Source organism: Plodia interpunctella, chromosome 5 (assembly GCF_027563975.2).
Source record: "Plodia interpunctella isolate USDA-ARS_2022_Savannah chromosome 5, ilPloInte3.2, whole genome shotgun sequence".
Classification (NCBI taxonomy): domain Eukaryota; kingdom Metazoa; phylum Arthropoda; class Insecta; order Lepidoptera; family Pyralidae; genus Plodia; species Plodia interpunctella.
In genome coordinates, this window is record NC_071298.1 from 1,895,697 (window position 1) to 1,910,602 (window position 14,906).

Below are 14,906 nucleotides of genomic sequence, written 5' to 3' on the forward strand. Positions count from 1 at the left end.
GCAAATAAAGATTAATTATTTTGTTTCTCCTTTTGGGATTCACAGCACATAGTCCGATCCTTTGAGAGGCTTGCGTGAATCCAACACGTGGAAGCTCTTTGGAGAGTTTTAATGTTGTGTAGATAGATAGATATCTATCTATCTATCTCCACGAGTTTATCCAAACTCGATATTGCACCATTCACAAAGGAGTTGTAAGTTACAACAAAGTGTGTAGGTCTTCGCTCCCGGATTTACCAATGGAAAGATATGCCCATGGACAGGTTTCGGCGGGAGCATGAACTATTGCGGAATTATAAGTATTGGACTATGTAATGAAATTTTGATGGAAACAAGCTCAAAGTAAACTTTTGACGTCAATAAGTGATGTGTATCATCCTTAGTTGATTAAAGATTTTTGAATATGATTTCCGAAGCATATTCAAACTTCTTGGTTGAAACCATTATCATTAAAATGTCTGGCCGTGGCTTCCTCCGCGTGAATTTGCCACGGGAACAGTAACTTTTCCGGGATGAAAGGTAGGGTACCTTCTCCATACTTCAGACTACATGTATGCAAAATGTCAAGAAAATTGTTTGAGTAGATATAGCTTGAAGAGGTAACAAACAAACAAATAAACTTACTTTCGCATTTATAATATTAGTTAGGATCAGGATTACAAGAAATTTTCCTAGCGCAAGCGTTGTTATTGGAACGTTAGCACGTGGCGTAGAGGCTCTACGAAATCGTGCTACGCAGGGTCTACGCCATAAGCTACGAAAAAATAAACTGATGTTTCCATTATTGATATTTCTGGTTCAATTTATTTCATTAATTAAATTAAATAATTAATTCTTTGTAAAATTACATACATCGTTTGATGTATGTATGTGTGTATGTTTGTTACTCTTTCACGCAAAATCTACGAGACGGATTATAATGAAATTGGGTACACAGATAGAACATAACCTGAAATAACTTATAAGGTACTTTTTTTATCTCGAAACGAAATTTAAACGGGAGCGAAACCCTGAGGCGCAGCTAGTCCACAGTAAATATTAGTAACACTAAGCTATGTTAGTAAATTATCAAGATTTTATTGTATAAAATATTAACACAGACTTAATGCAAATAAAATTAAATAATTTATTCAGAAACTAGACCTTCACAGGCTCTTTTTCACGGCAAATTTTATATTAAATATTAATTACTCACAAGCTACAAACTACTGACACTTCGGAACGACCACTGCTGAGAAGAAATGCCGAAAGAAACCCATTTGAACAGTGTTCCAGTGGTACCTATCATGCCTGAAGGGCTTATCATTATTATTACTTACAATAATGCCGTCTGAATAATATGTATTGATCGATAATAAGATAAACAATGCAATCTTGTTGTTGCAGAGCCAGTTGTGGGACGAATTCGAGCTAGAAGACGCCACATTCGCGGAGTGCAGCATCAACAACGCTAACCACAGCTTCCAAGTGAGTTATTTCTTCTTATTAGCGTTTCGATGGTAAACACTAAATTATTGCGGCCCAGAAATTTGCCACCCTAATCGCGTTGTCGGTGGCAGCCATTAGGTCCTCCTGCGTGCATTTGTTTGGACACACAGGGCATTTAGTCAAATGGGCCATTGTTTGCAACGCACCACACAAACAACTCAAATATGTGCCGTCAGAGATCCTCCATCTGGACATATTTTCTTTGCTCCGACCAACCTGTGTCCGAAGTCAATTTAAGGATTTCCAAGTTGGCCATGGTACTTTATGCCCCGGTGGAAGGCTCTCGACTGGTTATTAAGTGAGTTATTAAAAAACATCCGTTTATAATAACGTGTCGTCTTACCTAGAATAGATATAATAGGATAAGTAGAAGAAGATTCTATCGGACAGACATCGTCACCGTTGCTTCCTGAGACAGTCGCCCAGTGACCACAGACGTTTGTAACAAGATCCGAAACGTTTGGGATATAAAGTTTAAAACTTGTCTTCTATATGCGTTTGTGAGTTTGTATGTTTGAGGCGGGTAATCTCTGAAACTACCGAACCGATTTCAAAAATTCGTTCATCATTAGAAAGGTGCATTATCCAAGATTGCTATAGGCTATACTTTATCTCAAAATTCCCACGGGAGCGAAGCCCCAGGCAATATTTAGTTCAATATATATTGCGACGCGAAAGTTTTAAAATAATAAGATAAAGCCTTGGCGGCTGATAGGCTACAATTACATTCCCAAGGAGCGTTGACGACTAGCAGGCGGCCGGTGGTAAAATCACAGCCCCAAAGTGCAATGGGGAACATGCGAAAATAAGAGACAAAACGCGTTTATTTAAAGCAACTGACTTAATGGTCCACAATAATTCCTTACATATTTTAAAACTAAGCCCTCTAACGCGTCTGTCTGTTCGTGATAAACTCAAAAAATACGCACGGATATTCATACGGGTTTCGCCAATAGATAGTGTGGTTCCTGAGGAAGGTGAGGAAGGTCCTGCGAAGCCGGGTCTAGCCGGGGCTAGTATGAACTAAATACATGTTTCTTTTGATTACACAATAATTATTGCTAAAAGCATAAACTCATAGAAAAATTCCAATATACTAGTTTAAAAGCAATCTGTCAGAAGTAAAGAGTTTTGTGTGTAGTGGAATTTTGTATTGCATTTAGGCCATATGCGGTCAGGACTACAAGCGATATGAAAATTTCGCGATGACGTCGTTCCGAATGAGCGGGCGTAGTGCATTGAAGTCGTAATCCTAGTGACTCACCCCCCCCCCCCCCCCCCCCACAATGTCATAAAACACTGACTATACACACAAGGGCGGTTTGTTGTCTTCGGATAACCTAATTTCCTTTTAATGTCTTCCAAAACCACATGCCGAAGTAGTAGAACGGAGAAAGTATAGAGATAAGCTATATAATAAATTTCACACCGAATACAAAATTGTTACGAATGTGGCATTCACATGATTCGCATATTTTTGATTTAAGAATTCAGTTTTTCATGTCAATGTTTTTTTTTTAATAAATGCTAAAACCTATTGCCAGTTGACTGTAAGAGATCCCTACACGGGATAAGTCCGTCGTTGTACATGTATGTTTGTTGTATTATTATTAACTAGCTCTTACGTGCGGCTTCATCCGCGTTCATTTCGTGCATTTGCTCGTAACATATTATTGTCAATATCGCGGGTTCTAAGCAACGTATCGCAATGAAACCTATACCAGATTTTAAGTTACACCATCCGCTAATACAACACCGCATTAAATTGTAACTATTCCCACTTACAGATTTAGCTTAGTACATTTGAACAAGGTTAACTGGTTAAATAAAATCTTTTAACAAAGCATTTTGTATTTTATCTTAAATTTTTTTTTTTTTGGTAGTTTATAACCTTTTTTTTATCATCGTCATCTTACTTTATTCCATATTGTCTAAACTAAATTTCTCATCTCTTCATAATGCCTCGTTTCTAATTGAACTTATGTATTTAGTATTTACACTCGCAACACATTTTTCCTTATATAATCCATCCGTCATTACTATTGTTATAAACAAATCTGGTCGTATATTTCTTAAAGAATTGATATTTTTATATGTTCCATAAAATTTAGACATAACTTTTACTACGTCAAAACTATAAAATGCGCTCGATATACATGTCGCATTCATTCGGTTCGGAACGACCTTTATCTCCGTACTATTTTATATTATCTAGCATTAAAATAGGCATGTGGCCCCGCGAATCTTAAATGGACACCGCAGCCTATGAACGCCCGAAAACGGCAGTCAAGTATTTTTCTTTTTAACCCCCGACGCAAAAGAGGGGTGTTATAAGATTGACCGCTAAATATGTCTGTCTGTCTGTGTACGCGACACCGTAGCTAATCAACTGGTGAACCGATTTGGATGCGATTGATAGCTAATTTTAATGCGGTGTTTCTTAGATATGTTTGATAAAAATCGGTTCAGCCGTTCAAAAGTTGTAGCGAAATGAATATTGAAAGTCGAAGGTTTTATTTGTGTTACAAATAAACTTGTTCTATAGAAAAAAGCGCCGGCAACAGTTTTGTAGACTGTAGCAAGTATCGTAGAGGCTCTACGGAGACGTGCGCTAGACAGAGCCTACGAAATATCTTGTACTACTACGAGTATATGATAATATACTCGAAGTTTTACTCTCATTCGTAGATCAGATCGAGTCGGCGAGTTGTCTTTTTTCCAGGTCTTCTATTTCAACAAGTTTATTTGTTTAGTTGCCGCCGCTTTGTTCTATACAAATTAATTAAATGAATTAACTTTATTAATTATCGTAGCAAATGTTTGTATAGTGACCTTCTGGACCCCTAATAGAAGGATTTACGCAAAACCCAATAAAGAAACCGTTATTCAACAATCTATGTAGGTCATGACCTCACACACGTGAATGGTGACGTCACAAAATATACAGACTAGAGAGGTGCCAGAGATCTTGGTATAATGGTCATCCGTCTCACTCTAATCTATCTATTCTAATCTTTTGACGACCTCTGTAGTCTAATTGTTAACTCAAATAGTGATGAAAGTCAAGATTGTAAATATTATTTTTCGTATTGACATGGTGCTTTGATGTTTACGTATGTGTTAAAGAATTTATTATTGAGTTTTGACGACCTCGATGGCGCAGTGGTAAAGTGAGTGCCCCTGAACCGAGAGGTCCAGGGTTCGATCCCCGGTCGGGTCATGATGGAAAATGATCTTCTTCTGATTGGCCCGGGTCTTGGATGTTTATCTATATATGTATTTGTTATAAATATAGTATCGTTGAGTTAGTAACCCATAACACAAAAGTCTTGAACTTACTTTGGGGTTAATTTATATATATAGGTAACAACTGACACATTATTACTTTTAGGGGACGCCTGTGCGAGCACCAGACGGGTGATCAGTCCTCCCATACTGGTACCATTTCAACCCATTGACCCATAATCAGGACCCAATCGGTGTGGTCCATATATATTTATTTATTTATATTTACATACGGCTCACACTACATACATACAGTATCATATCACGTCGGGTAAATGTACCATTGAAGACAATTTACCAAGCAAGTTGACTAAGATTTGCTATCCAAACGGCTATTCAGAACTAATTGAGCCACGTCACGACTCAACAATAAATTTAGCACCAGTCAGCCCACTCAATAGTTCAGGAGTTAAGGAGTCTACACGGACAGACTGTTTGGCTAACTCATCAAAGTGCCCAGATCTGAGACAATGATATATATTTAGCTCTTGATATACGAGCATAGATATTACAAACTATATTAAAATCTAAATAACATACACACAAACCTACACTAAACAAAGTCAACATTTGGAAATTAAGCTTTCACGTGGACTTTTTTATTGTAATGTTGATTGCAATGTTAAATTATATAGTACTAGCTTTTGGCCGCGGCTTCGCTTGTGTTAATTTTCCGGGATGAGAGACCCTATATCCTTCTCCGTACTTCAAACTACATGTATGCAAAATTTCAAGAAGATTGGTTGAGTAGATAAAGCGTGAAGAGGTAACAAACAAACAAAAAAACTTACTTTCGCATTTGTAATATTAGTTACGATTAGTACTAGCGGTCCGTCCCAGCTTCGCTCGGGTAAAACCATAATAGAAAGGTAACCAATGCTACTCTTAAAGATTTCGTCTGCCTCTGTGCCGAATATCATCAAAATCGGTCCAATAGTTTTTGCCTTTAATAATTACGAACAAAATATAAAACAAAAATAGAAATATTTTCTCTTTATAATATTAGTATGGATTGGTTCATGTTTAGATAAGTTCAGGTTTCCATGACTGAACGTATGTATTATGTCCTTTAGCTGGTTTATGCTCATTATCCGATGTTCACTAACGAGGTGAAGCTTTGACGCGGCTTCCTATTATGTGCGGATATTCTATACTATATGTCTGAGTCTAACTCGACATTGCATATGAGAGTTTACATGTAGTAGAATTAATTCACCTGGGTTAATTCACCTAGATTAATTAATAATTAAGTATACCCTTTGGTAGACTTAATTCACGTCTAAAATAAATATTTTGTTTCAAGAAAAGAAATGTATTGTAGTAAAACTAACATCTAGATAAATCTGCATTATGTGTTTGGCCAGTTAGCTCTACGCAGCATTTGTGAAATACAATTTTAACGCAATCTCTTTTACGAGTGCAGAACTATTTTAATCTCTTGGCTAAAAACTAAAACGTATGAATAAATAGAAGCTTTCATTAGTGATCCTCCCTCATAACTTACACACAAACAAGTTATTACTCATTGTATGTATATATATGTATTGTATATAATGATTAGGTATAAAATTGTAATTTAATAAATATAATAGTGTTATCATAGCAAGCGTACACTTGGTTGCACCCATAGTAGCAACCGAGGAAGCAGGGTCCGCAAAAAGACTCATTTAAATTTAAAATTATTTTCTATTGTGTTAACGTATTGAAAGTGTATAATTAAATGAAATTGTTGTGATTTGTATCTAGAATTAAATTAAATAACATATTTTTGCTTAAAAGGAGGCTCCAGCAACGCGCACAACCATTGTAATTCATAGATACCCAATAAACATTTTTTTTTATCTGTTTGATATGTTACATATATGCTATCAGATACTTAATCAGCAAGCGGAGTAAGCCTTTATATAGTGTTTTAAGAATTGTCCAGAATGCGTTAACCTATTTTTAACTTAGATACCCAATTCCTACAATCCATGGAATTAAATCAAAATCAAATCATTTATTCAGATATTAGGCTATCACAGGCATTTTTCACGTTATAATCTAAATTAAATCATATTTAGCAAAGCTACAAACTACTAGTATTATATTATATAAGAAAAATGTATTGTGTTCGCGAAGTTCGCGGCGAACAACTAGTATAAAAGAAGCCCGCCATTTCGCGTCTGTCTGTATGTGTAACGCGATAAACACAAATATTTCCCGACGTTTTGCACGGTTTTAACTAATAGATTCCGATGCTCAACGGCTAAAGAAGGAACCGGGAAAACGTTCAAATCTGAAAGTGTGATTCCGAGGCAGGTTTTGAAGTGGATAGTTTATTATGGTTTTACCCGTGCGAAGCCGGGACTGACCGCTAGTACAGAATAGATGTACATTGTAAACTTTTAACCTATAATTTAATAATCACCTTATAACCTGTAACCTACAAATCAACATAGAGCAAAAATAATTTTTTTTTGTGTTACAAACACGCAATCACTTTCGAAATGTTGATCTGATTTTGATCGTTCTGAGTTCGTGGGGCATCAAAATCGGTTAAGTGGTTTTCGAGATATTGTCAATTTTGTAAAATATAATTGAGTTCGCGAGATCTACGTTCGCGGCGAACAACTAATCATATCTCAAGTAACAAAGTTAACCCATAATTACTTTTGTTGAGCTTGAAATGAATTCCCTTTACAAGATTTACAATTTAATAATACCTCAGAATTACAGTACACATAATAATTTCGATAACGAGAGAAATTGGAATTGCTAAGGACGAATTAAGTCGACACTACATAAGGCGGGAATCCAGTCGAGGGATATGAGAGATAAGCTAATTTTTACCTTTACTTGGTAAAAAATTAACAATTGGCATGTTATGTCAAATGCCTTTGAGCGATTTGAATAAAATCGGACACCAGTGTGATGATATCTGTAAATAATATTGGGTTAAATACTTAATATATTTTTATCGACGTGCTACGGGTAAAAGAAGCTTTATGTATTGGTAACAATGGTCATAGCTTATGCTTTTATTTCTGAACTGAATAGTTTTTTAGCAGCAGATAACAGACAAATTCTTAACTAATAATCGACCATAACATATGGAATGTCAAATGTCTTCTTCACAAACACAAGCCTTCTCCGCTGCGGTGGAGTGTTGCCCTAAGTCGATCGCATTCCCGCCATTGCCATAAGAATCGTTTTGGGAATAATTAATTGGGGATTTATGATCTCCTGTCGCTTTGCAATTACCGGCGACCCATTAGGCGAAATGACGCGATATTGTACAATATAAACCAATTTGAAAATTTTCAATAATGCTGATCAAGTTGAATGTATAATAACGTAATGTATTGAATGGAATAAAAAAAGAATACCATTTGAAAAATGTCACATTTTCATCAAATTCAATATCTATTTTCCCTATCTTAACTCTATGGGTATGAACGGTCGTTGTACAGTCAACAGCACATAGATCTACCCAAATTCATTGCAAACTCGCCGCTATTACCGCGCCATAAAAGTTCATGCAGGGTAAAGTGATTTGCTGTTGACTGTATGAATGTTTTTCCAAGATTTTAATAAGACTCCTAGTCGTTCGCCACGAACCATTTAGACCTTATATGATAAATATTTGAAGAGTTGTAACAAAATTGTGATTAAAAACTTTTTAACCGATTTTGTTGCCCCACGAACTTAAAAAGTCTATTTATAGATCCATGTAGGATCATACATACATACATACATACATGCATAGATACATACATACATACATACATACATACATACATACATACATACATACATACATACATACATACATACATACATACATACATACATACATACATACATACATACATACATACATACATACATACATACATACATACATACATACATACATACATACATACATACATACATACATACATACATACATACATACATACATACATACATACATACATACATACATACATACATACATACATACATACATACATACATACATACATACATACATACATACATACATACATACATACATACATACATACATACATACATACATACATACATACATACATACATACATACATACATACATACATACATACATACATACATACATACATACATACATACATACATACATACATACATACATACATACATACATACATACATACATACATACATACATACATACATACATACATACATACATACATACATACATACATACATACATACATACATACATACATACATACATACATACATACATACATACATACATACATACATACAAAAACTATATGTTTGCCCCAAGTTGATTTGTACCAAGTTGATTTGAAGTTGGTTTGTGACCAAATTCTAGAAATATGTACTATGGTACTTTGTATATTTTATACCTATTTCAGTTTTGCACAATAACAGCGATGACGATGCATTATTACGACAAGGGTGTTGGGACTCGCGACAAATGTCACAATGATTGAACGACATCTTGACTTGGCGCAACTCCCAACTTCTCGCCTCGATGATTCATTGGACTCTATTCATGACCATAATTCGCAATTCTAAGAAGACAAAATTTTATACTATGTAACTGGGCAATAGAAAAACTGTTGTACAATATTTGACTTCGAATAGTCCTGTTACACGGTAAGTTGACTACTTGAAACTCTCGTACACTCTCGTCGTAGGTACGATTCTATATAATTCAATACAATCGATTTTATCAAATAATTCTTCATCATAAATCTTTTTTTTACACGATGAGTACACGTTTTGGGAAGAGACAGAATGTGGAAGTTAGTAACGTGCTACGTGTTTGCATGTTTCGTGGTCGTCCTTCTGTTCCATAACACCCGAAAAAGTGTTAATACATATTGTAGATAAAAATATGTATTTCCGTTTTTGCTTAATTTTCTTAACATCAAAATAAATATTTTTCACTTTCGCAATACTGCAATTTAATTAATAAAGAAAAATAAAACGCTTAACTATTTTGTTTGCAATATTTTTATTATACAAACAACAAACAAAGAAACTTTTGCAAATTCACACTAAAAATTAATTAAATGTGTTGTACTAGAATATAATTATGTTGTACAGTTGTGGTTCTATGTTTACAGTATTTGCGTTTACATCAAAGTTACCTAGATATATTCGTACAAAATGAATTTTCATCCAATTCGTAGCTGATTTTGCAGTTAATGAACCGATCTCCACGGATATTCGAGGGCCGAATTGGATCTTCCTGAATACACACTTTACCTGTTAGCAATTATTATGAAAGAGATAACGTTATGTTAGTAATAGTATGTTGTTTAGCTATATAGGCTTAATAAATATATATTTTTGACATAAGTGTACGAGATTTTGTGGAAACATTTGTATACCAGTCGAACTTGTTATTTAGTTAGAATTTTGAGCTACACTAAACTTAATCCAAATATTTGTATATTTTAGAATAATGTACTTAATTGATGTGAGTGGAGTAGCGAGTGCAACTAATTAGTTATTCAAGATTGTTTATTTAATTCATCTTTTGTAAACTTTCAACATTAATAATTGTAAATTACTTTCTCAGTTATAATGTAAAGATTCATTTTGAATTAATTGCACTGTTAATACATTCTCTTTAAACACCGAATTATTTCAAACTTAAACGTAAATGATTCATGCTTCCATTTGAAATTCATTCATTTTCCAAAATTGAAGCTCAACAAATTCATAGCGTGCATCTGAATAATTCAACCAAAGCCTTTCCACTATTTGCAGTGGCTTTGTCCTTTCTGATACGTCTCGGGGCCACGACAGAACCCAATCTCATTGCATTTAACCGCACAATATTCTCGGTAGTTGTAACATAGCACGAACATAACCCTAACAGTAGCATTACTAAAGTGGTGTACCGCAGGGCGCAGTCTTGGGACCGCTTCTATTAATACCCTTCTGGTCATTAGTGTTCGTAACCCTGTATTTTTGCATTTGCATAGAAATTGTATTACTGACTCGCCCTGTGTCTTGAACGTTATTGACTGAATAATGTATGATGACAAGTGTACGGTGAACGACAAAGACGTTGATTAAATTTGCAGCCGTGTTGTATTGAAAATGTGGCCATTGTATAGATGCCCAGTTTATGTGCCAGAGTTTCCATAAATATATTATGACAATATGGTTCGCAAATGTATTTTGTACAACTGAAATTTCAAAGTTTTAAGGATTTATTGACGCTTCGTGGCGTGGTAGCCCTGAATACAAACGGAAATACGCGAGTATGAGAGAGAATGCACGACTAAACTAATGCATACGTCTATTTTTCCTTAGCATTGGCTTCTGTGCTTAAGAATATACTTCTATACGTAAGCTAAATCTGTGTTTAAATATCGATTATTCTTATTATAACTACAATGGGGACTGTGTAACGAGTACGGATAATCGAGCTCAGTGATTGTTCTCTCGACCGTGAAGTCTGCTATACTAACTAATCTTATAAATGCAAAAGTAAGTTTGTTTGGTACCTCTTCACGTTCTATCTTTATAGATAGAGCGTGAAGAGGTACCAAACAAACTTACTATTACTTGGTTTATACCAATCTTCCTGAAATTTGTCATATATGTAGTAAAGTGTACGAAGAAGGATACAATTCATCCCTGGAAAAAACTGTTTCCGTGGGAAATGCAAAACTAGTTGCATTTATCTTATTTTATTGATTTATTTATTAATTCAAATTAATTTAGATTTTTTTTTCATGTTCTCGCGCCATGTTTTTGTTTGTTAAATGTAACGATTCGTACTCGATGCCCACGACACAGGCCTAGCCTAGTGTGGGATCATTTGTTATTTTATAATGCATGTAATTCTATTCCAGAAATAAATAATTCTTAATTCTTAGTCACATAGATAGAAATAAAGGAATAAATCCCAGTTGCAAGTTTCTCAAGAGAATTTCACGACTAGACACATTATGTCAGATCGCGTTACTGTGTCTGTCTGGCGAAGTATTAAAACCAGACTTGTTATTGCAACAGTAGCTTTTGCCTTCGGTTTCATTCGCGTACTTTTTCCTTTAGCACTAATTTCAACATTTTGAAAATTGCTTTTATTTGACTTTATTTCTTTATGTACTAAACTTCTTTACAGAATAATCCTAATTCGTGGAATGTTTACTATCTTCCAAAATCACATTAAAATTAAACATGTCACTTATAAATACATGGTATCAATTAACAAGCTAATTACTAATGTTACTTTGCAAATTGTTTATTACTTTATAATTTCGTTGAAAATTAGATTTGTTTCACCGCTATATACATATACCTATGTATATCCCTGCATTGTGTTCCACTATACCTAACTTTCTTCAAATCCTTTCCACATTTTCATCGCCCGTCGAAATTAATTCTCATTAATATTTTTCAATACTTGATAATTTCTCGTACATTGTGAGAGTCTTGACATGACTTCCTAACTGATTTAATGATTTTCTATTCATGACTCCATCCACAGACGTCGCTCTCTCGTCAGCTATGACACACCGCGTTTATTTATCTGGGTCAAACCCAACGACATCAAATCATATGCGCTGGATGATTTCACACGTTTTATACGCGATTATTATTGTACGCCATTATTGCAATGTATCAATTTCTTTTATTTCTTAGAGAAAATTAATTATTTTTTTAATTATGCCACACTAGATAAAGAATTTTATTAGAAAATATTACATAGTGTAGTAAAAGTTAACTAATTCGAAAACTTGTGGCCACCGAAATCCATTTAGTCAACTGTGACCAAATTGTATTAGAGAAAATTAAAATAACTTCATGTACTATGAAATTTTTTTTAAATTGGTTGAATATATAAAGCGTGAAGTGGTTACAAAGAAACTAACTTACTTTTGCATTTATAATATTGGTCAGGAATGATTGGTAGGATTTAGGTAACAAACTCATGTTGTGCGTATGTCCAGCATATATATGTTCTATAAAGGTCATGAGCAATCCACTTTAATCTAGCAAGGGTAAGTTCATAAATATGTGATGCTTCAGAAGCGATCATTAATAAGCTGAAAATTCAAGATAAGATATCGTCCTAAAAATGAAAAAAGGAATTTATCAAGTATATAACGAATAGCCGTAGTCTTTCTGTTATTTCTTTTAGCATTTGCTAACAAAAGTTGTTTAAAAAATATGATTTAATATTGTAATTAAGAAGAATGATAAATAAATTAAAACTAAAACAATATCACGAGTTATTAATATTTAAACTTTACTTATTGTAATGAAATGAACAGTAATTACTTAATAACTGGAACGAAAATTTTATAAAAAACAAATATAATTCGTTAAAAAGAGAACTCATAAAACTTTCGCATTTAAAACATCCATTCTCAAAGTTTCGCATTTATAATGTTCATGATACGCATTTATCCAGGGAGTGAAGAAATACCTATTCCAAGCCCTTTTTAGGGTTCTCTAGCCAAATAGCAAAAACTGAACCGTCCGAACCGTTATAGTCGTCATGTCCGTATGTTTATTGTTTAATATTTTTTACGTCTTTAAATCTTTCGTCAGGAAAAAAGGCCGCCCCAAAAAGGAATGGTCGAACGATCTGAATGCGACAGACAGAAATTGGAGGAACACATCTATACCAGCCCACTTCCACCCGGATGACGTTCATTGAAATTGAGCTTTAAAGCTTCGTCTATAGACTTACTATACATTGACAACAAATAAGCGAATTGCTCGCTGTCAACTTTCGTCTTGTCAATTTAAAGTATGTCACTTTCAGTGAACGTGATCTTGTGAGTGGGCTATAGATATTAAGCCCTATAGCAATATTGGGTAATAAAAAGGTGAATACTTAACCAAACTAGTATTATTTTCAGGTGATAACCGCAAGTCGCTGCCTAGTGCTGTGTGCCGACAACCGAGGCGAGATGGAGTCGTGGGCCGGGGCCCTACGCGGGGCCCTGCACCGGGGCGCTGACGTGGCTGACCTCGTCGCTCGCCTCTCCTCCGGTGACCATCACTGGTTGGTACAAATGTCGTATTTCCAGTCAAAGAAGATGGAAAAGGATCTCTGTGAGACGTTGATTAGAAATGATTCGTACAGACGTCGCTCTTGATCCCAGCTTGAATGACAACGTCAATCAATCAATATTCTTTATTTGCGTAACATGAATTTTAAATCTGGTAATATTTATAAAATTCCAGAATTTATCATATACAATCTTTCAAAATGCCATTGCCATTTCATGTCCAATTATATATTCTAATTTTACGTACCTACTAGCTCGAAGTATTACTCTTAATTAACTCGAAATTTTCACGGAAGTGAAGCCGCGAAAATTTCGAGATAAAAAGTACCATAAGTGATATTCTAGATTATAATCTGTCCGTCCTAATCCAGCATAATCATCTCGCATGTCTTGACAGACTCTTAACATTTTTAGGTACGCGGCGACGCACGCGCGGCCTACATTCTGCAACGTGTGCCGCGAGCCGCTCGGCGCGCTGGGCACGGCGCACGCGCTCGCGTGCGAGCTCTGCAAGTTCAAGGCGCACAAGCGATGCGCATCGCGCGCGCCGCCTTCCTGCAAGTGGACCACGCTCGCCTCGCTCGGGCCGCATTTAGTTGAAGACGCTGATGGGGTAAGTTTCCTGGTGTTGTTACCGGTATTTAACGACCTCGGTGGCGCAGTGGTAAAGTTTAAAGCTTGCCTTTGAACCGAGAGGTCCCGGGCTCGATCTCCGGTCGGGTCATGATGGAAAATGATCTTTTTCTGATTGGTTTATCTATTGTATTTTTTATAGAATATAGTATCATTGAGTTAGTATCCCATAATACAAGTCTCGAACTTACTTTGGGGCTAGCTTAATCAGTGTGATTTGCCCTAATATATTTATTTATTTTATTTATATGGAATAAACACGCATTTATTTCGAAATGTCGGATCCGTTTATTTCCGTATGACGGCACTTCGTTTCAGCTTGGCCAAAAGTGCTTTCGTATGTCTGTGTGTTCTCCTCTAGAGGTCGCATTTCTCAACAGATTGAAATTTTGGGAGCAGGTTTGAAAAACATATGAAAGTCGATTGACGAGCCATTTTTTGGATTTT

At 35.2% G+C, this 14,906-nt stretch overlaps 1 protein-coding gene across 3 annotated transcripts in view; it reads left to right on the forward strand.

Annotated features, from left to right (window-relative positions):
- The window catches only part of LOC128669782 (uncharacterized protein), a 116,187-nt gene that overhangs the window by 78,260 nt on the left and 23,021 nt on the right, over positions 1–14,906 (forward strand). For all 3 annotated transcript variants that reach the window (XM_053744882.2, XM_053744883.2, XM_053744884.2), the window contains 3 exons: positions 1,387–1,467; positions 13,674–13,819; positions 14,241–14,439. In XM_053744882.2, coding sequence (XP_053600857.1) covers positions 1,387–1,467; positions 13,674–13,819; positions 14,241–14,439 — 426 coding nt within the window. The remainder of the gene's footprint in view (positions 1–1,386; positions 1,468–13,673; positions 13,820–14,240; positions 14,440–14,906) is intronic.